Source organism: Rhinoderma darwinii, chromosome 10 (genome assembly GCF_050947455.1).
Source record: "Rhinoderma darwinii isolate aRhiDar2 chromosome 10, aRhiDar2.hap1, whole genome shotgun sequence".
NCBI lineage: Eukaryota > Metazoa > Chordata > Amphibia > Anura > Rhinodermatidae > Rhinoderma > Rhinoderma darwinii.
Window position 1 is genome coordinate 13,970,201 of NC_134696.1, and position 17,295 is coordinate 13,987,495.

At 40.1% G+C, this 17,295-nt stretch overlaps 1 protein-coding gene across 1 annotated transcript; it reads right to left on the reverse strand.

The window, feature by feature from the left end:
* Positions 1-909: 909 nt before the first annotated feature.
* LOC142662369 (nicotinamide N-methyltransferase-like) lies at positions 910-5,006 on the reverse strand. The gene is made up of 4 exons (XM_075840596.1): positions 4,892-5,006; positions 3,331-3,538; positions 2,164-2,602; positions 910-945 (listed from the first exon to the last, which is right to left on the reverse strand). The coding sequence occupies exons 1-4, from the start codon at positions 5,004-5,006 to the stop codon at positions 910-912; spliced, it is 798 nt and encodes a 265-aa protein (XP_075696711.1).
* Between the last annotated feature and the right edge of the window lie 12,289 nt (positions 5,007-17,295).

The window sequence follows — 17,295 nt, forward strand, 5'->3', positions numbered from 1 at the left end:
AAATCAGAATGCAACACTTTAGAAAGAAGATTTAGAGATAAAAATTTTCCCCTCAAACTAATTAAAGACGCAAGACTTAAAGCCTCATCACTATCTCAGGTTTCCTGCTTAAATCCTGTACAGAAAAAATCCGAACTAAATAAACACAACACCAATTTTATTACAACTTTTAATCTAGGTAACAAAACAGTTAGATCAGTCTTACAAAAACATTGGCACATTATAAAAAGTGATCCCTACCTCAAAGATGTAATACCTGCTTATCCGACCATCACTTTCCGACGGTCACTGACTTTGAAAAACATACTGGCCCCCAGCAGAATCCGCAAACCAAAAGCATCACTAACTAGCTTTTTAGCTAGACCTAATGGATCATTCAAATGTGGCCACCCGCGATGTCTATGCTGCAATAGTATCAGTAATAAAAAATACACCTACATATCAACGGTTACGAAAGAGTCTTTTACAATTAAATCACCCCTAAGTTGCAGCAGCACCTATGTAATCTATTTGATGGAATGTACATGCCAACTCCAATACGTAGGGAGGACAACCCAGTGTTTAAGAGCCAGAGTAAATAAACACAGATTTAATGTGAGAACAGGTTTCTTAAAACATAGTGTTTCACGCCATTTCACCCATGCACATAAATGCCAATTCGATCAAATTACTGTTACACCTATTGAAAGCATACAACATGATGTTCCCAATAGATTCAATAGGCTTAAACAGAGGGAAAACTACTGGATCTTTAAGCTACAGACACTACATCCAGAGGGCCTAAACGATATCTCTGAATCTACATTAGATTAACCCACATCTTCATTATCCGCTATACCGTAAATTAAACACTTTAATCCAAATACAAATATTCACTGACACACTATACGCTCTTTTTCCACTACTTCGCTATCCACTAAGTTCACCCATACAGTGGCTTCCATCCTTTATTGAAATAGTAAACATGAATTAATGCTTAAATTAACATCCTTAAACATGAAGATTATTAATTATTTTCCTAGGTATCCACTCACCTGTGGCAGTCCTTGCCCGTTTCGTTCCCGTCCCGTTTAGTTCCTCAAGTCCGACTGCCCGACATTAAGCAACCTAGTAATACAAGCAAGAGTTTTAACAGACTATTAGTTTATATTTCGTGGAACTTATAACCTACTATTTCCTCTATAGAAATACAAATTTGAGCTAAAAATACACTCCGTATTTCTACCTAAAACTCCTCAATATAGAACTGTTCATTTTAAAGAGCTCCGGAAGTTTTGACCTATCCTTGTAAATCATTTAGACTAATAACTTTTTTGCACCTATCCTACAATGTATACCTTATCCTATTTAAACTCTTAATATCTCACCTATAGCAAGCGCGAACTACTCCTCTGTTCCGTCGCTTCACTCTCCGCTTGGTTACCTTGGCAACGAGACCGCGTCCCGGCTTCTCGCTCTGCAAACCAGCAATACACTGATTTTTACTATAGCCTCACGTCAAAACAATCTTTATTATTTCATAAACTTACCTCATCGGTCTCACCATACCCTGTTAACTGACTAGGGTATGCTTTTATATCTGTATATTAAAGATATTATATATATATATATTTTTTGTGAATATTTTACTTAACAATGTATTTTCATGCATTTATTATCGCTGTTCCCAACCCTCACCCCTTCGTCTGTTTAAACTGTTCTTTTATATGTAATTTTTATGATTTTACACTAACTTTAAATTGTATTTTATTGCTTCGCGCTTTGATTGTGAAAAAGCCGGGTGTGACGTCACGATCACACCTTGACCTTTTACAGATTTGGCGGTTTTTTTCACTCCTGGGATAATGAACCTAGACACTATATAAGCTCTGTTACTTGTAATATATACATGGCCTGATGAAGACGACTGTCCGTCGTTGAAACGCGTAGCCACTCATGCAATTAAATTGAACTTATCAATATCTCTGGATTTCGCTCCCAATTATTACCACCACACAGCAGCGCCCCTGGAATGATCCACATTTTTCTCCTGCAATTATCTCTACTCCAACGGTTCCCTTCTGGTCACCGACTCGGATCTGGCAGCAGCACTGTGGCTTATTTATTTACACGCTTTAAAAACTTCGGTTCCAGGTGAGCATATTTCTTGGAGTATTGTCTCACCTTTGCCAATTGATCTGCACAAGGTGGCGCCGTGTCTTTTTTCTTTTCTTCCTTATAGTCAATAAGGTCACTGACAGCCGTTCTCTCCTTGACCTTACAGTAATCAATGATAAAACCTTCTCCAACTAGAACTTTCCTGACAAAATCCTCATCACATGTGAAAACATGGAGCTTGTCTTTTCCGACTGTGAAATATGTTGTACCTAAAACCCCAATTAATATGACGTGTCCTCCAGGATTCAGCAACCTAGAGAACTTCCTCAGATTTCTGATATAATAATCTTGATCTTTGCTGATAATCTCTAGAAGCATAGCACTGATGACACAATCGGCTGGTGGTAAGACCAGCGGGTCTGTCATATTCTCTTTCTCCAGGTCGTATTTCACAACATGTTGAATGGTTGATCTCAGTTTTGATTCCTGGTCCTGAAACTGGTCACTGAAATATAAAAAAGACAAGAAAAGTGATTGTCCCACAGTCAACATAAACATGGTGGCTCAGTACTTAGCACTGGACTATTAACTTGCAATATTAGAGGTAACGCCTGAAATAATCCAAGACTATTACACCAAATGTCAGGCTTATATTGTGTTTTTCCAGCATTAATTTGTATAAGATCGCCCCCTATGGATAAGAACATTTTTCTGAGTGTGTAATAGAATTTTACACATTTTCCTGGATCTTTGCCCCATTTCCCCTTATATTTGTTGTATAAGAAGCGACAATTACAATGAGTGTATGTTCACACGCAGCAGCAAAATACGTCTGAAATTACGGAGCTTTTTTTAGGCGAAAACAGCTCCTGAATTTAAGACGTTTTTTCAAGTACTTGCGATTTTCGTATTGTCTTTTACGGACAAATTTTGGAGCTGCTTTTCAATGGAGTTAATGAAAAACATCTCCAAAAACGCCCCAAGAAGTGACATGCACTTCTTTGATGTGGGCGTCTTTTTACATGCCGTCTTTTGACAGCGATGCGTAAAATTACACCTCGTCTGAACAGAACATCGTAAAACCCATTGCAATGGGCAGATGTTTGTAGGCCTAATGGAGCCGTTTTTTTAGGCGTAATACGAGGCGTAAAACGCCAGAATTACGCCTGAAAACAGTGCATGTGAACATACCCTGACAGTTGGTTTCTCTTCATATCTGCATAAATACATCACCTGTTTTCTTCTTTCTCTTGATGAAGTGTTGATGTGTGGCCCCAATAAAATGCTCCCGTACGTTCGTCCACCCATCTCTTCAGCTCCATGATGCATCTGTTATTGACCTTCAGCACTACAATGTTTTTGAAAAACTCACTGGCTGAATATAAATGATGAACAAAGGAACCAACACTGAGGTCAATCAAGATGTCTCCATTAATATGACCTGCAGAAAAAAAATTCACTATTGAAACGTCTGATATGTTACATCCTCATAGATTTTTTAGATAAACAAGGACATATGTCTGTATCACTTATAGCAAAATAGGTAAACATTGAGTTTCCAATAACCAAAAATCTGAGAAAGAGATTAAATAATCCTCAAATGTTCTATAGGTCGAAGACACCAATGTTTTTTAAAAGGTGAAGATTGAAATCATCTGAGGTCCTGTAGTAAGAGAAATGAAAAGGAGAAGGGAGGCTCATGGGGCCGTAACTAGAACAATCCAAAAGTCTTTAATATATTTTAATGGAGTGGTGCTCATATGATGGGGTAGTATATAGGTCACTTTATGTGTCCTCAATAATGAGGAGGTGTATCTGTTTACCTGTTGTGGCTGCAACTCATGTATCCAGATGTAAAATGAAATACCAAAAGTGCAAAATAAAACAAACATGGGGGCCCTTGTGTAGTATAGTCTGTAAAATGTAAATTAAGAAGAAAGGTGCTAGAGCTACCTGGCTGGATTACATATTCTAAGGCACCACACTGGATACACAGAAAACATATAAGGTGTCCCAAGGGAAGTTATAGGTATGGGGCTTCAACAAAATCATATATGCAGGCTCAGAAGTCCTAGGATTAGACAAACATTTTTGAGAAAATGAAATCAACTTTTTAAGGATTTATGAGCTTTATTTTTTAATTCTTTTTAGTTTTATTAAAGATCCACAGATCTACAGCTTCACTTATGACACTTATGCTTTCTGATTTCTAGACCCTCTACTAACTTTAATACATAGATGCGCCATATTGTTTTTTTCCACATTTTAGCTTTTTTTCCAAATTTTCTTCTTGATCTACCCTTAGCTGATTATTTTCCCCTTTTAGTTTTTGAGTTCTTGTGACGTGACTAGACTTGACCCTGTGTAGTCTCTCATAATCAACAAATCTGCTGAGCTGTCATTCATGTTCAGTCTGATGTAACAAAGAAAGTGCTATCTCCATCCCAATATGACAACATCCTCTAAATATGAGAATGATGAAAAAATATTATTATTTCTGTTTTTAGTGCCATCCTGAGCAGAAAATGATTGTAAGCATATGTCATTAAGCATAGAGCTGCAAAAATATTTTCCAGGGTTCTCAAGGTTAGAGAAGAGAAAACAATGACTCTACTAAACCCTGATACCCAATATGCTTCATCATATACAGTATTTTCGCCCTCTCTGATCTTCCACTCCCCAAAAAACAGGTTTACCAATTTGTAGTCAGTGGTTTACAATTGTTAATAACCAGTTAAAATAGAATAATATAAACTTCAATGTATTTTAGGAGTAACAAAATCAGGATACATACCTACTGCGAAAACTTGTCTAAGATTTTCAATGATAAATTTCAGTGTCATCTCTAAAGACCATGTCAGGTTTATCTGAAAAGTAATGCTCCAGACGTTGTCTGGAATCAAAGCCATGTACATGATAGAGCTTACGGGGACTGGAATCCATCATCTACTCTTGTATCACAGACGGGGTGACCACCTCTAGACCGGGGCACAAGGTCTTTATATAATTACCAGGATTCAACTTACAAAGTGTGTTACTAAGAATAACTTATCACATGATGACTTATTATATTCATGAGCCGGTCATAGGAACATGCGTTATAATAAATTCACATAGAGAATTAATGATCTTAAAATAAACAAATATAATTGGGGTGTGGCCTGGATGCCGAGTGAAGCGGTCACATTTCTATGAGCTCCATATTTTGACCTCTCAGCATTTGATTTAAGCGGCTAATTGCACTTACCTGTGTCTTATTACCGACCTGTACCTATCCTCAGAACACCACAGCATGATCACTCGGAAGAAAGCTCTTACAACAGGCCCTAAATGCCTTACAGACTTCTTTTCCTCACGAGGCAACAAACATGGCGCGGGCTAGCCATCTTCGGGCAGTGCCTCTCCTGCTTCCTCTCCGAGGGGGGATGGTTTTAAAGAGCCTTCTAAGGTAGATGGAAAGGGTGAGTCCGCTCCCTTCACTGGATCATCCTCTGCACTGTATTTCCCGCCCTGACATGGTGGTGCCTGACCTGGATGCGCTCACTAGCGCATCCCCTTCTGAAAGCCCACAGAGGCAGAAACCCAGACTAGATCTGGAGATTATATCCACTGCTGAGGATTGCTCACATTCTCCTACAGTACCAGGTCCCAAAGAGGTGATACCTACCACTGATCAAGTGGTTTCATAACACTTTATTAAATCTATGGTGTAAGCCCTGAGAGGCTCATTTCAGAGAGATTCTCTACAAAAATGTCTGCCACTGTGGATGACTTAGGCCATAGCATTGCTCATGTGGAAAATAAGATGGGAGAACTCACAATGGCTCACAATGATATGGTGGACACACATCACACCCTGGAAGGGATAGTTGAAACTCTTAAGTCGAAACTTGCAGACCTGGAGGATCGAAATAGGATGAATAATTTAAAATTCAGAGGCATCCCTGAATCTGTTCAACCAGCTGCTTTGACTTCCTATCTCCAGCAACTTATTAGGACAGTTTTACCATCATCTCAACAATTGGATCTTACAATGGACAGACCCCACAGTCTCCGTAAACCGAAATCGCTTCCATCTGAAATCCCTCGGGATGTAATTGCACGCATCCATTTTTTTCAAACCAAGGAGTCTCTCATGTCGGCTTCTAGACGTTCTCATACCTTACCTGCAACATATGAAAAAATTTATCTCTATGCGCACTTGTCCCAAATGACACTTCAAGCCAGAAGGAGGTTTATACCTATTACCACGGTTCTGTGGAAAAATAATATAGCCTACAAATGGGGCTTTAAACAAAATTGCTCATCCACAGGAATGGATTCCTACATGTCGTTGCTACAGTGGACGAATGAGAGGCTTTGATTGCGTGCTGGAACATTTCACCATTGGTCTCCTCTCCTAGGAATAGCAAGTCTTCTCCGACACGAATCTTGCCGGATTGGCTACCTGGTCCTACCCACCGTTTAGTGCATACCTCTTCAGTTGAGGTCAAAATGGTCTTCAGGTAGACTTTCTTACCTCTACTTCTTTGGTAACTGTTAGCCAATTATAATGGTGAAGTTATGTTGGTTCACATAATGATTTAATTGTGTTTTATGATTTTGTTATTGACTAACCCTTCCTTTCCTTCCTATTCCCAAACATGCTATAACAGAAGTGACACTCTGAGGTATAAATGTTTCCATGTAAAGGGTTTATTTCTTGACCTGATTCACAGCTCTCACAAGATCTCATGTTATTTCGACTATGGCGCTTAATCTTATGTCTCTAAATACTAGAGGTTTGAATTCCCCGTTTTAAAGGGCCTCTGTGTGGAGAGATGCGCTGACCTCTCAAGTGGACATCATTTGTCTCCAAGAGACACATTTCTCCCAACGGGCATGCCCAAGGTTCTCTCACCATAAATACCCTATCATCTATCAGGCTAATGCTGTGCGTAAAAAAGCAGGGGGTCATGATTGCCTTTCAAGACTCTGACTCTTTTCAACTGACTGAATCCCTTGTTGATGTGGGGAGAATATTTCTTGTCTTGGTGGGGATGCTCAATAACGTCCAATTTACTATTGTCAATATTTATGCCCCTAACTCCTCTCAGATTCGTAAATTATGCGAAGGATTCGTAAGATAGCTAAAGAGCATCTTCTAATATGTGGGGACTTTAATATTATTCCTGATGTTCAGTGGCACACTACATACTGAGACAGGAGATCTTCTTCTACACTATCCTCCTGGCTACGCAAAGAAGAATTGTATGATACATTTAGATGTTTAAACTCCTCCTCTAGGGAGTATACCTTCTATTCACCGAGACATCAGACCTTCTCTAGAATAGATATGTTTTTAGTAGATGGGAATACCTTACAAAATGTTAGGTCGTCAGAGATTGGTGGAACAACCTGGTCCGATCACGCTCCCATTTTCTTACAAATAGCCTTGTCACACTCTTCCTGTCCTATTGCTTCCTTGTGAATTAATAACTTTCTTCTCAAACTCCCTAGTTACAGAGATAACATTATGTCTCAACTTCAAGAATATTTCCACCTTAATATTACGGAATGCTCACAAGGCAGTCTTAAGAGGTATTCTAATCCAGTAGAGAGCTCGCTACAAAAAACTGAAATTAGCTCAAATCCGCACTCTAGAAGTACAATTGCAACAGACTAACTCCTCATCCATTCATGATGATCTCATGTCCTTACGACGTAAACTTATATCCCTATTACTGGACGAGTATGATAGAAAGGTAACTTCCCTACGTATGACATACTATACCTCTTAATATAAAGCTAGCAAATTGATGGCCCAGAGATTCAAATGTCACCGCCTAAAATCCCTCATCCCGCATTTAATTTCTAAAGAAAATGGGTCCAAGAAATAGTTAACCAATTTGGCTCCTACTACTCTAAGCTCTATAATCTTAAAAAGGATTCTTCTACCCCTCATCCCACTGAATTAAACATAAATAACTTCTTACATTCGGTCCAATTACCCTCTCTAACGCTTCACGGAAGTTTCCAAGGTTATTGGTTTACTGAAATCAGATAAAGCCCCAGGTCCCGACGAATTTTCCAATGAGTATTATTGTTCTTTTGCTCCTATTCTCTCTCCACACTTGTTAGCGGTATTTAACCTAGCTTTGGAAACGTGAACTCTCCCTAATGAAATGCTCCAGGCCACAATAGTTACTATCCCTAAACCGAGGAAATCTCCAACTACTCCAGCTAATTTTCGGCCAATTTCCCTCGTCACCTGTGACACGAAAATATATTCTAAAATACTAGCCACTCACTTGATTGACATCCTACCAATGTTAATTCACTCGGACCAGGTTGATTTCACAAAGGGTAGACAGGCACCTGATGGCACCAGACGTATTATAAATCTTTTGGCAAAGGTGGGAGGTAGTCGGACGCCTTTTCTCTTCCTTACCCTGGATGTGGAGAAGGCATTCGACAAAATACATTGGGGATTTGCGTTTTGCACTTTAAGTAAATTTGGGTTTGTGGGTCCTATTTTGCAAGCTATTCAGGCCCTCTATGTTTCTCCCTTAGCTAGGGTTTTGTCAAATGGTTCTCTTTCCACTCCATTTCACATAACCAATGGGACGCCTCAGGGGTGCCGACTCTCCCCAATACTATTCACTTTAGTTATGGAGCCATTTGCAGAATCTATTCGCTCCAATATAAACATTAAGGGGATCCCTGTAAGATTTTGTCAACATAAATTGGGACTATTTGCAGACGACGTCATTTTGACAATTTCTGACCCTTTACCCATACTGTATGAAATCTTAAATGTCATATCGCGTTTTAGCTTAGTCTCGTATTACAAAATTAATGCTACTAAGTCCCAGATGCTAGGGCTATTTATTAATAACTCTTTGAAAAATATCATCCAGACTGAATTTCCCTTCCAGTGCGAGAATACCTCTATACCTTATTTATGGATACAGATTGGCTTTCCCATTACCTTGATTCCTAAATTGAATCTGGGCCCCTTGCTCTCCACTCTTCAGGAAGAACTTAAATGCATATCAAAACATGAACCATCCTGGTTGGGACGTAATATATGTTACAAAATGTTTATTTTCCCAATTTTTTTTTATTTTCTGTGCATTTTATCTGTTCCCATCCCGTCCTCCCTTCCTTTGAAGTTTCAAAAACAACTTAGAATGTTTATTTGGGGAGGTGGACATTCGAGAATAGCTTCATCCACCCTGATGTTGAATAGTCGTAGAGGAGGCTTGGGAATGGCCAACATTCTGTCCTACCATAAAGCATTGATAGTTAAAGAATTATGTGCATGGATTTCCCCAAATCCACTTTCTAATTGGACCTCCATAGAGCAAAATCTTACTGGCAGTAAATCCCTTTGTAATGTCCTTTTGGCTTATGCTGTAAAACCATCCCTTTCCCTTCCCATAGCGCCAACAGTAAAGGTTTCTGTACAAGCTTGGCTTTCTCTTCTAACACCAAGGGAGATCCTGTTCCCATACCTTTGGCTGTTCTTGAATTGCTAATCCAAAGTTTGAAGGTGCAGAATTGGGTGGGTTATGGTATTTATTATGTCTCAGAGTTATTCAATGAAGATAGTATAATATCATTCTCAGATTTAGTGTCTATACATCATATCCCACAAAGTGAAATGTTTCGGTATGTGCAGATAACATCTTACTTAGCTGATTCTCCTAATACTACGGTTTCTTTGCCACAATTTATATGTACTCATCTCTCTAATCCTAGCAAAAGGGACTTAAATTTTACTAGGTGTATATATGACTGCTTCATCCGAGACGTGGAGATTTTCTAAATTGGGAGAAGGATCTCGACAGGATTTTTACCATTGAGCAATGGACTGCGGCAATTAAGTGGACTATGAAGTCCTCTCTATGCATCAATCTATTGGAAGTGTACCATAAATTGCTGATGAGATGGTACTATACACCTTCCAAGTTAGCTAGAATTTATCCTCATTCATCAGATCTATGCTGGCGAGGATGTGGCCAAGCGGGTTCCCTTTACCATATTATTTGGAGATGCCCCCTTTATATTGACATTGTGGGATGATGTGTTTTAACTCCCCTCATCGCTTTTGGATATTAATATCAATAAAGATCTAGCTTTGGCTCTGCTATCTTTGGGAATAGAGGATCTTCCCACTAACTTTAGACGTCTCCATCTTGTAATGAGGTGATAGGGAAGATATCTAACCATTGTGTTTATGAATGTTTATTTTATCTCAGGAGTAATAGGTATGTTTTATTTTCTAATATTTTGAACCCATGGATACATAGTTTCGTTTTGTTGACTGTAGAGATTAAGTACCTATGATAGCTTAATTTCCATTTCCCTTTCTTTCCTCACCCTCTTTTGCCTACATTTCCTGTAGTACTTATACTTTTTATTTGTCATTTTAACGGATGCATATTTTTGGATGTTATGCTGTTCAGACCTTGTTCAATATGTAACACTTATATTGTAATATGTTATGTTGAAATTTCAATAAAAATTTATTGATGAAAAAAAATCATTGAACTCAAAATAAACAAATATATTTTATTGTTAAAGGAGCAATAAAACCTGTAGGAAGAGTAGATAATAACAGGTATGGTTCTAGCCAGGTGGGTTCTGGGATTATAGGAAACTTCTTTCAGAAGGATCTCCTGCCAAACCTAGCTTTACATTAGCCTGGGAAAAGGGTCTGGATCTCTCCTTCAGTAGGGAAATACCTCCTTTATTTTGAAACACATACTTGGCTACTCTACATGTCTTAAAATCCAGGTGAACTCTTTTAAAGTCATAACTAGATGGTATAGAACTTAATTTTATCCCATCCAACAAATGTGTTACGGAATCACTGGTTGCGCAACTCCCAAATAGCTACTGGAGATTTTCGGGAGTAGGCATGCAAATAAAACTACAACCCCAAATCCGTCACAACTCTGATCGACCGAATCTAAGGCTACTCTGAGGTAATCGCCAGAGACCACAACAAGGCGGGATGTTTTTTGCTGCACGGAATCCAGGCTGTTCTAACAGAGTTCAGTGTTGGATAAGGGTGTGCAAAGCAGGCTATACCTGGACAGGTAACCAGACAGCCAGGGGGTAAAACAGAAAGTTCAAAACAGAGCGAGTAGAAATCAGGTACAGCAGAGGTCAAAACCAGCAGATAATCAAAATCGGTAAACGACTCAATACGAAAATCATGAGGACACACATGTCCCAAAAAATTTACTTCCTGAACTCCAAAAATACATTTTTCAAGTTTTGCGTAAAGACAATTTTCACTCAGTACCTGAAGGACGGACCTTAAATGTTGAACATGAGAGGACCAATTGGAAGAAAACACAAGAATATCGTTCATATACATGACCACAAAACATCAAATAAAATTTCTGAAAATATCATTAACCAGGTTCCACTTAATCAAATCTGATTTTACCCAATCAATAACAGCATTATGTGTCTGCAACTATGGGATACCCAATATTACATTAGTAGGAACATTTTCTAGAATAAAGAAAGTAATTTGTTCAGTATGCAAAGTACCCACTTCCAAAGTAACAGGCTGTTGTCGCAATTCCGGTCAAAATATATATTAGACTGAAGGTTTAGGTAGGTGTGTTAAAAGACACATGTATTGGTACACCTGTTCACATCCAAATAATAATCCCAGTGGTTATTGTTAACAATATATCGGAGAGAAAAGATGATACAAGAGACCATGCTTTGTATGCTCAAAATCCTTCTCTGACGTTCATTCATGAAACGAGTACAATAATATCTTTCAAAGTAGGAGCATCTTGATTCCAGCCATTCATTTACAATGTTTACAATGTGATGTTAACTTGGATTTAATTTAGCCAATAGCATATAATGACAATATGTTTTGTCCTGAACCAATCATAGGCTTAGGAGGCGTTTTAATCATGAGTTCAGAATATACCATGTTATAGATGCTAGGAGTCAGACTGACCCCCTCCCTTATAATAAACAATATCATATCACTCTCCGAAGCTTCAATGTTGAGCGGCTCTTTATCACACAAAAATGGGAAAATATTTATCCTTATTCTCCATAGCAAGAGAGAGACTAAATATAAACATCTAGGTTCGGAACTAAAAAGACAATGCTCACAGATATATTAGCTTTAAAGTAACCAAGACTTATTAATCTCAAAATGGCTCCTTCAGGCCACAAGATGGATTCCAACTATCCAAAATGGACGCCACCATACAAGATGGAGTCTACGCAAAATGGAATCATTTAAACATTTTGAATCACTTTTACACAGGCGGAGTAGAGAACTTGGCTGACCCCTGGGCGAGAGCGGTATTATCAATAGCAGAGACTTTGACTGGGGTACTCAACTGAACAAGGGGGATAGCCAATCTCTTTGCAACCTGAAAATCCTTGAAATTAACCGCAGAACCACAATCTACCAAAGCTTGGCCAGAAATACAACCATTATTAAACCATACATTAACAGGCAAAATTATTTTTATTTAAAACAAATGGGGGAAAACCTGACTGCCCAGATGTCATTCCCGTGGACCATCTAGGCTCTGAAGTTTTCCGCAGCTGGACGTTCTGGACGCCTGGAACAGTTTAGAAGAGTATGACCAGTGTCCCCGCAGTATAAGCACAGCCCCTTGCATGTTTGAAAAAGGTCTCCATTCTTGAGAAGACATAGTGGAGCCCAACTGCATGGGCTCTTGTGCATCAGATGAAGGGAGATCAGCGCACGGAAGGGGGATGACCATTGCCGTTCTCTAATTTTTGCGGTCTCGTAATCGTCGGTCCAGATGCACAACAAGGGTCATAGTATCCTCTAGAGACAAGGGTGGAGGGTAATTTATAAGGAGATCTTTCAAGGTTTCTGAAATACCTCGCAAAATTGATCTCGCGAAATTGACATTGGAGTGCAGCATCATTCCATTGTGAAGAGATGGACCACCGTCTAAATTCCGAACAATAATCTTCGACAGGCCGCCGTCCCTGCTGGAGAGACAACAGATTGGTCTTAGCCACTGCAGTGATATCTGGTTTTCCATATATTAAACCCAAGGCCCAAAGAAGACCTCCACAGAAGAAAGTTCAGGAGCATCAGGTCTCAACGAAAAGGCCTGAGGATAGCGCTGCAAGAGGTAAATGATGATACCCACTTGCTGTCGCTCCATTTAAGAGGAGATAGGTCTTAGTCGAGAATATAAGTTACAACACTCCCGAAAATTGACAAAAGACTTACAATCACAAGAGAAACTATCAGGTAAATTCACTTTTGGTTCAACCGGAGTTGAGACTCGGATGACTGCTTGGGCCTGCGCTATTTCATGCCGCTGTATCCGTACAGCCAGACCTTGTACCAACTGAGTCAGATTATACATTTAATCCGCCAAGACTTGCATAGGTTCCATAGAAGAAAAATATTATAAATGGGCTTGTGAATATGTTATGGACTCACTGTTTGCGCAATTCCCAAAGAGCTGCTGGAGACTGTCGGGAGTAAGCGGGCAGATAAAACCGCAACCCCAAAACTGTCACAACTCTAATCGGCACAATCTATGGCTGCTCTGAGGTATTCGCCAGAGACCACCGCAAGGCGGGATGGTTTTTTCTGCACAGAACCCAGGTTGTTCTAATAGAGTTCAGTGTTGGATAAGGCGGTGCAATGCAGGTTAAACCTGAACAGGTAACCAGACAGCCAGAGGGTAAAAGAAAAAGTCTAAAACAGAACGAGTGGAAATCAGATACAGCAGAGATCAGAACCAGCTGGGAGCAGATAATAAAAATCAGTAAACAAGGGGTTAACGAGAGACAAGCCAAGGATCCGTTTCCAAGGAGTCCAGAAGTCTAGGGCACATGGTAAGTCAGAGATTGATCACAACACCTAAGAAAAAAGAAAATTCACAAACAAAGAAAGAGGGAGGAGGCTACCCCACCCTACACCTAATAGGAAGAAGACAGAGAAGTGGGATAGGCTCAGGAGGAAAACAGAACCGCCCAGAAGCTAGATCAGTAGTCATGGCGATCATAAAGACAAATACGCTTCCTAAAAAAATGTTGGAGATGCAACTCCCAAGTTGGTAAAATTTTCCACATCTGGTGAGTCTGCCCTTTGATTAAGCCCTTCTGGGACATAGTATCTGATACTATACGACAGGTTACATCTCTAGAGTTCCTCCTTAACGCTCCTCTTATCCTCCTCCCATCGAACATTTGCCGCCCCCAAATCTAATGACCTGGTTACTCACATGATCACAGTGGCCAAACTATTGATTCCACTGCATTGGAAGTCAGCAGATCCTCCCACTTTCAGCGAGTGGTTGGGAAAGATGGACTCTATATATAGGATTGAGGTGCTCTTGAGCTGGAAACTTAGGCAACATGCTGATTACCTGAATGTGTGGACACTAGGGCTAACCTTTCGACCTCTGCTACCCCCTCACCTCCTTAAACTGTCCCACATGCCCTCTTGTTGATGGCTCAAGTTGGAAGTTTGCTATATATTTTCAACTGATCTTTCCTAGATGCTCTCTTATATGATTTAACAGTTTCATATTGTGGTACGGGTACTATGTAAATAGTTATCATTGTTTATGTCCTAATGTTTTTCATCCTGAAATCTTTCTGCTTATGAGGAACTGCGGCCTGCGTGCCCCATGCTTCCTTTATGTCCTAATGCTCTTAGTATGGTTGTTTCTACCTTGTTTTCTATTTTAAATAAAAAGAAAGATTTGAAACAAAAAAAAGAGCAATGAAAAAATAAAAAGCAGAAAATTGTGTCTTTGTGAGTCTGTCAGGATGCAGATCTTTACAGTCCTAACAAGCTGAGAGGATGGAGTCTCCTTATCTATACTGCCATGCTACTGCATAGTAGTGCTGTACTCACAATTCTCTATGAGTGTAGTCTGGTAATGGGTTATGGGCAGTATGGCCGGGTACTCTGTGCGGTCTTATTAGAACCTTGGTGGCTTGCTGCTCCTTGTAGTCTGGGTGCAGATGGCATGGCTGGGTGGCTTAGCACCTAACTCTGACCGTCAGATACCTCAATGGGTATTGTCTTCTACGGGTCAAATCTGCAGACCTCCTGCTGGATGCTTGAATATGGAGGTTACGTGGTTTGTGCACGACTCTTAATATATTTGGTGAATTTTTACCTATCCGACAATAAGAAAATTATATAAAAAAAATATTCATAACATTTAACAACCAATTAGAACTCTTTGTATTATTTGAGTTTTTTTTTAAATTAATTACACCCCTGGATACATGATGCTTCTTTGCACTGAAGACTGAGCATTTCTATTTATATAAACCTCTATAGTGTACAATATAAAAGGAATTTCCAGTCTGTAATGATAGAAGAAGGTTCGAGCTGAAGCCCAGGAAGCTGTTTCACAGATGTATTTTAGTGGAACCTCCCTTAGTTCTGTGGTTTTTAACCATCTGGCAAGAGTGGCTTTACTGGTTGCCTGATCCTTTCTCACACCAAAGAACTGCAAATATAGTCCTACATAATTTTTTAATTTTTATATTTCACTAACAAAAAAACAAAACATTTATGGTAAATCACAGCTAATAACCGCTATTAAAACAGCAAAATCAGGAAATAAAAATCACGGAGATCACAGGTAATCCGAGGATAATTACAGCAATCTTGGGGGGGTTAAGGGTAATCTGGGGGGGATTAAGGGTAATCTGAGTGTGATTACATGTAATCTGTGAACACAGGCGAATATGTGATGTGTTTCATAGCATAACAGCACAAGATTTGAAGCAGTATCTCTTTCTCCTCTCACAAATCAACTACAGTGAGAGGACGGAGGGAAGAAGCACAAATCGTGCGCTGTATTTATAAAATATAGGACTATGGTCGCTGTGATAGGTATATCACAGTGACCATATGCTCAGGGATCAATTATAACGCTCCCTAAGGCCTCATGCACACGACCGTGTTTTTGCGTCCGCAATTCAACCGCAAATCCACGGGTTAATTGCGGACCCATTCATTTCTATGTGGCTATACCCACTATCCATGTTTTCACGGCTCTCCTCATGTCCGCACATCCGTGCCGCAGAAACTCCGGACATGTCTTATTATGGGCCGCAAATGCGGTGCGGACATGCCAATAGAAGTCAATGGGCCCGTGGAAATTGCGGATACACCGCCGTGTGTCATCCGCAGTTTGCGGATTTGCGGAAGTGTTGCTAGGCGACGACCGGGAATGACTTCTGTCGTCGTGAAGTCTGGAGACAGTGCATGAGAGCAGCAGAGAGCAGCAGAGAGCAGCAGAGAGCAGCATGGCTTCAATAAACGTTGAGAAACTAATCATCCTGGTCCAGCACAAGCCCTGTCTGTGGAATAAGCGGGTGGAAGAATATGCAGACAGGAATCTGAAAGATCTTGCCTGGCAGGAGGTCTGCAGTGAGGTGCATCTTACCGAGTGGGAGAAGGCAACTAAAGTGCAAAAGAAGCGCATGGGTAAGTTTCACACCTTGATGCGGTTTCTGAGTACTCCTGTCATGTCATAATGACATGCCTGACGTTTTGATTGTTGGCGGTTGGATCACTGAAACACCCACCAATCGCTGAAATGAAGCTGCAGAAGTGCACGTGAGATTGTGGGGGTCTCATGGCTCTGAACAGCACCGATCAAAACGTGACATGTCACTATGAGGGTATGTTCCCACACACTAATTACGGACGTAATTCGGGGGTGTTTGACCTCTATTACGCACGCTAAATACGCCGCAATAGCGTTGACAAACATCTGCCCAGTGAAAGCAATGGGCTGACGTTTGTGTGTTCAAGCGGCGTGTATATTTACGCGTCAATAGACGCCCGCGTCAAAGAAGTGACCTGTCACTTCTTGTGCCATAATTGGAGCCGTTATTCATGGGCTCCTATGAAAATCAATTACGTCCGTAATGGACGCGGCGTTAAAGCGCCAGCACATGCCTTTACGGCTGAAATTACGGGTGATGTTTTCTCCTGAAACCAGCAACGTCATTTCAGCCGTTACGGACGCTGTCGTGTGGGCACATGGAAAACGTGTCTGCTGTAGTTTCTGCAACGTCGGAATTACCTGTCAAATATGCAAATGTAGGTGCAGATTTGTTGCGTAAACAACAAAAAATTGCAGCATCATTTTCATATAATAAACAACATTTCCTAATATCTAGTAATGTACTCTT

Coding starts and splice junctions, on each gene's coding strand:
- LOC142662369 (XM_075840596.1), bottom strand. CDS start 5,006: ATGGCTTTGATTCCAGACAACGTCTGGAGCATTACTTTTCAGATAAAC. Junction 2,603..3,330: donor CAAGAGAAAGAAGAAAACAG/GTGATGTATTTA, acceptor TTTATATTTCAG/TGACCAGTTTCAGGACCAGG. Junction 946..2,163: donor GTGCAGATCAATTGGCAAAG/GTGAGACAATAC, acceptor ATTTCAATAAAG/GATGGAAGCCACTGTATGGG.